Here is a 5,124-nt window from a genome sequence, read left to right as displayed (position 1 = left end):
TATACAGCAGTAGCCTTGAATGCTCACGCAATATACATTCACCTTTAAAGAGCAATTGATTGTCACATTATGAAGTAAAAAGGTAGAAGGTACATCTGATGAAATAAAAGAAAAGCACAAATGTGTACAAACATCAATGCAATCTTTAGACATTAGAAATATAGTGGAACAAAATGTATGATACAGACTTTAGCAACTCCATTCAAGCTTTGTTTGAATACATCTACCACAGTTCACCAGCAAGATAGCTATAACCCAAAAAATCATTATTGATGTCGCTTACAGTCTATTGATCAAAATGTAATAATATTCAAGGAAAGGAAGGCTGGTTGACTTAGTAATGGGTTCTTTTCTTCATTACGTGAGTAGCTGTAGGCAGTAGATTGGAGACTGTCCATGCTGTGTTATATTATGCTGTGTTCACTTCAAGTAACACAAACTGACACCAAGACACATACAGTATTTTTTTGTTTGTTTTTACACTAGAGGTAACTTATGTCCAATAAGTTGTTCTTTTGCCCTGGCTCCTCGGGCAGGGTTTTGACACTCCCATTTTTCGCTCCATTAACAAGTGAGGGCACGACCAGTGGGGGCCCATCACCTGGATCTTTTCCATTGGTCTCCCCAGTTTTGGCCTTCATTTCTGGAGTAGACATATCAGCAGTTCCAGGAGGTGGTCCCGTGTCTGAGAACAGGTTTGGGGAGTTCTCCGGCTGCACGCTGCCATTGCCATTCTGGCTAATTCTGTAGATCTCCGTTGTCATTTCTGTGACGTCCTCCTCTTCATCTTCCTCATCCCGAATTGCCCTTCGCAGGCTTTCCCTCGGCATCAGCACCCTCCTCCGCTCCTCCTGCAGCTGCTGGCGCTCTGTGGGCTCGTGGTTCTCCACCTTCCGAGACGAGCGGCAGAGGGCTTTACGGAAGCCCCTCTTGAAGTTGTCTGACATGAAGCCATAGACGACCGGGTTGGCACAGCTGTTGGCATACCCAAGAACAATGACAAGGAGGTACAGGCCCTGGTACTCTGGGCGTGGCTTCACCACTAGGTTGATGATATTGACGACATAGAAGGGCATCCAGCAGAAGACAAAAACAGCCACCACGATCACCACCATGCGTGTGACTTTCCGTTCGGACTTCCTGCGCTTGCTGGAGGTGGCGTGGACCTTCTTCCCTGAACTGCGGACCTTCAAGACAATGAGCAGGTAACAGAGACAAATGATGAGCAGCGGGCAAATGAATCCCACCGCAGAGGTGTAGATTATGAAGGCGACACGCCAGATGGTAGATGGCTCCGGCCAGGTAATGTTGCATTCGCCGCCCCCCTTCGCAATGTTGGCAAAGATCACCACAGGCAGGATGACCAAGAACGAGAGCAACCACACCATGCCATTCACCACCTTGGCCAGCCGAGGGCGCCGCCACTTGGAGGAACTTATAGGATGGACAACAGCCAAGTAGCGGTCGATGCTCATCACGGTGAGGCAGAAGATGCTGGTGAATTGGTTGATGGAGTCAACGGTCATGACCAGGCGGCACATAAATGAGCCAAAAGGCCATGACTGCAGAGTATTCTGCACAGCCAAGAATGGCAGGCCCAGCATGAACAGCTCATCCGCTATGGCCAGGTTCAGGATGTAGATGTTGGTCACAGACTCCATTTTGGTATAGTGCAGCACGATGTGGATGACCAAGGTGTTGCCTGTGAGGCCGATGATGCAGACAACGATGTATATGAGCGTGATCAGAACTCCGGGACCTGAGGAGTCCTCTGGGGGCTTGCAGTTGGTGCAGTTGGTGCAGTTATATAGCGTGTCATTGAAGAAGCTGTCATTGATGTTTAGCAGCAGAGACAGCTCGGAGCAAGAGCTCGGAAAGCTTCTGTTTTCCCATATCCCCTTGTTCATCTCCTGGATAGAGTTGGATGCGAAGGCCATGGGTGGAATAGCTGCTTTTCTCTGTCTCTTGTTATTATTATTTTCTTTCTGTCTGTCTCAGCTCCCTCCCATCTGTCCTGTGGGGGAAGAGACACACACAGAAGTTGTTTGATTTAAGTTCATTCATACATCACTGGAGACACTTGAGTGAAAAGAGAAGAGGAGCAATAATAATAATAAGAAGAAGAAGAAGAAGAAGAAGAAGAAGAAGAAGAAGAAGAAGAAGAAGAAGAAGAAGAAGAAGAAGAAGAAGAAGAAGAGTAGCAGTAGTAGTAATAATATTAATAATAATAATAATAATAATAATAATATACAATAATACATTTAAAAGAATATCATCAGAAATATTATATTCTCAGAAATTAAGAAAAAGAAAACCTTGATCTCGACATTGTAACAGTGCTGTGATAAAAAAAAAAAGTACTGATACATGTTAAAGTATAGGTAAATAGAACATCTAAATTCATCATAGCACTATGACCATTGGGCACAGGCCTATGGAATATAAGGATTACCCTGAACTGGTGAAAATTAAAGAAGCAAATAGGGGATCGTGAGTCAGAGAGGAAACAAATAAGCCAGGATGAAGATAGACTAATTTCGCCATAACAACGTTCGGTCTGTCTTTTGGCCCATTGAAACCTCAGACACATTAAACAGTGTGTGTTCCCATACACAGGAACTACAGAGGCTAGTAATTGACATTTCATTAGCAACCAGGCACTCTCTCTAACATGTACTGGACTGTGAACACAGCACACAGTGTGTGTGTGTGTGTGTGTGTGTGTGTGTGTGTGTGTGTGTGTGTGTGTGTGTGTGTGTGTGTGTGTGTGTGTGTGTGTGTGTGTGTGTGTGTGTGTGTGTGCGTGCGCACGCGCATGCGTGCACGACACGTGCACGTGTTTGTTTATACATAAAAGTGCATCTGCTTTTCACACCATTGTGTGCACACACGTTTATGCATGAGTGTGTGCTCGTGTGCGTGTGTGTGCGTGCAGGCGCGCGTGTGTGTGTAAGCTTAAGGAAGCTCAAATGCTTTAGACACAAGTCTCCATATGTGGCTATGGAAGCTCATGCTTGGTAAACATCCATTGGCGCTGACGTCCCTTCGGGCTGCGTTCTGGAACAAAGTAACAGCTGGCACCCTCCAGTTCCCAATCACTCACACAGCTGCTTTCATTTGAAAAAGAAAAAGACACCGTTATTCAGGCTATTGTTTCACAAGTTCATGTAAACTTGAATTGGCCTGAATTGTAACAAATATACCATCCCTGTGACTTTATGGCAAAATCAAGTTGATCGACTTTTTGGATTCTTAGTGGTCATTCAGTCTTTCGTCGGGTCTCTGGTTCGATTCCCGGGTAATACATGTCACTCCCGGCTCTCTCTCCCTGTTTCCTGTCTCTCTACACTGTGGCTATCATTTAAGGCAAGTCAAGTTTACCAGGTCCTTGACACAGGGTCACAAACATCCGTCCTTCAATTATTTTAATACATTAAAGGAAAGGATGTAGTCATTTCCCAGAACATTACTTGAAATGAATTGAAATCTCCAATGCAGAGATATATCCATCAGTCTATTTCCTCTCCTCAAATAGGTTCCTCATTCATCATGTCGGAAATGTTGCTATCAGGTCGATCAGCTGTGGGAACAGCACAGATGTGCTGTAAGCTTACTGATAGCTATTTGATTAATCAAACAACTTAATTGAATGGCTATATCGTCACCTCAATGGAAACAGCTGTACAGTCAGAGAAAACGTTTAAGTTGCTGAGGCTAATTTAGAAATTTAAGAAACCCATCTAAGGAACACCTAACTCTGAAACAGCATTTGACAGTGAACAGTGAGATTACTACAGGACGAGTGCAATTTCTGCATGTCTGCATTTCAACACATTGTCCCATTACACATTTCTTTCCCCAATATCATCAATTTTGTGTTATGTGAACATTTCACATATTACACGTGCCAACTCAAACCACCAAAGACACCAAGGAGAGAGAATACCCTGATATAAGTCTCATAAATCAAACAGAACCAAATAACACGCACAAATTGCAGGACAGACAGAGCGATTTTTCTTGTGAAAAGACAATAAGAAAGCTGTCTCACTTGAGCCTGAGCTTCGTATGAGGACTGTGAAACGTGGCAGAGCATTCCACAATTAAATCCACACAAACAAGTGAGAATGTGTCTGTTTAACACAATCTATTTTGCTCAAAATTGCAATGTTTCCCCAAAGGCCAGTGAATCAACCCTGTGCCGTGTCAATTTATCCTGAACACTCTGAGGATCTTCTGTAATTTTCATAATATTTGTCATTTCTTATTCTCCCTCATTGATGTTCCACACTAAGCAGTTCAGCACCCTTTAGACCAGAGCCTTTCCGAAAATCTAGTCAGTTTGCAAATTGGGGTTCTGAACATAGACTGTAAAAACAGACCCGTTTTGAAGCCACTTTTTCGGCGAATCTCAAATCCGCCATCTTTGAACTTCCGGGCCACTCGGTAGAACCAGTAGAAGCCCTATAAAGCATACCCTACTTTATCATAAATTTTAAAATTAATGGGACCTGAAAACTACAAAATTAATTGGGAACTTGTAGGAAAAAGAATTTCACCCACTTCTTTAAGCCTGTAAATCTGTGATGTGACAATAAAGTTGAAGTTGAGTTGAGTTGATTTCCAAAAACAAATAAATGCATCCTATTGTCTCAACAAAGTTATATTGTTACAAAGTGTAATATGTAAGGGATAATATTCATAGAATATCATTAGGCTACAAAATAACCACACTAACTGTATGAATCACGCAGGGTCATTACATTTTTCTGAAACATAACCCCACCTACACAATCCATTAAAGCTAAGAAGAATTGAGGTGATAAAGGTGATTTCGTTCCCTATCTGTCTCTCTCTGTCTCTTGCATGCATGCAAGCACAGAGTAACATGGCATCGGATGATACCCATGGTAACAATGTATGCTGTACAGTATGCTAAATTTACACACACACACACACACACACACACACACACACACACACACACACACACACACACACACACACACACACACACACACACACACACACACACACACACACACACACACACACACACACACACAGTATTCTTCCCTGGTACACATCAGGATGTAGACTAGAGCGTCTCAGGGGGGACATGAC

The 5,124-nt window shown here is 43.2% G+C and overlaps 1 protein-coding gene across 1 annotated transcript; it reads right to left on the bottom strand.

Moving 5' to 3' along the window:
* Nucleotides 1–233: 233 nt before the first annotated feature.
* On the bottom strand, nucleotides 234–1,937 carry LOC311054700 (somatostatin receptor 3; the record flags this gene model as incomplete). The annotated part of the gene is made up of 1 exon (XM_084070704.1): nucleotides 234–1,937. One exon carries the CDS (start codon nucleotides 1,935–1,937, stop codon nucleotides 483–485), a length of 1,455 nt encoding a protein of 484 aa, XP_083926830.1. The 3' UTR covers nucleotides 234–482.
* Nucleotides 1,938–5,124: the final 3,187 nt, after the last annotated feature.

Source organism: Gymnoscopelus microlampas (genome assembly GCF_963454915.1).
Source record: "Gymnoscopelus microlampas genome assembly, chromosome: 11".
In the NCBI taxonomy this organism is placed as follows: Eukaryota; Metazoa; Chordata; class Actinopteri; order Myctophiformes; family Myctophidae; genus Gymnoscopelus; species Gymnoscopelus microlampas.
This window is presented reverse-complemented; position numbering and strand designations above follow the sequence as displayed.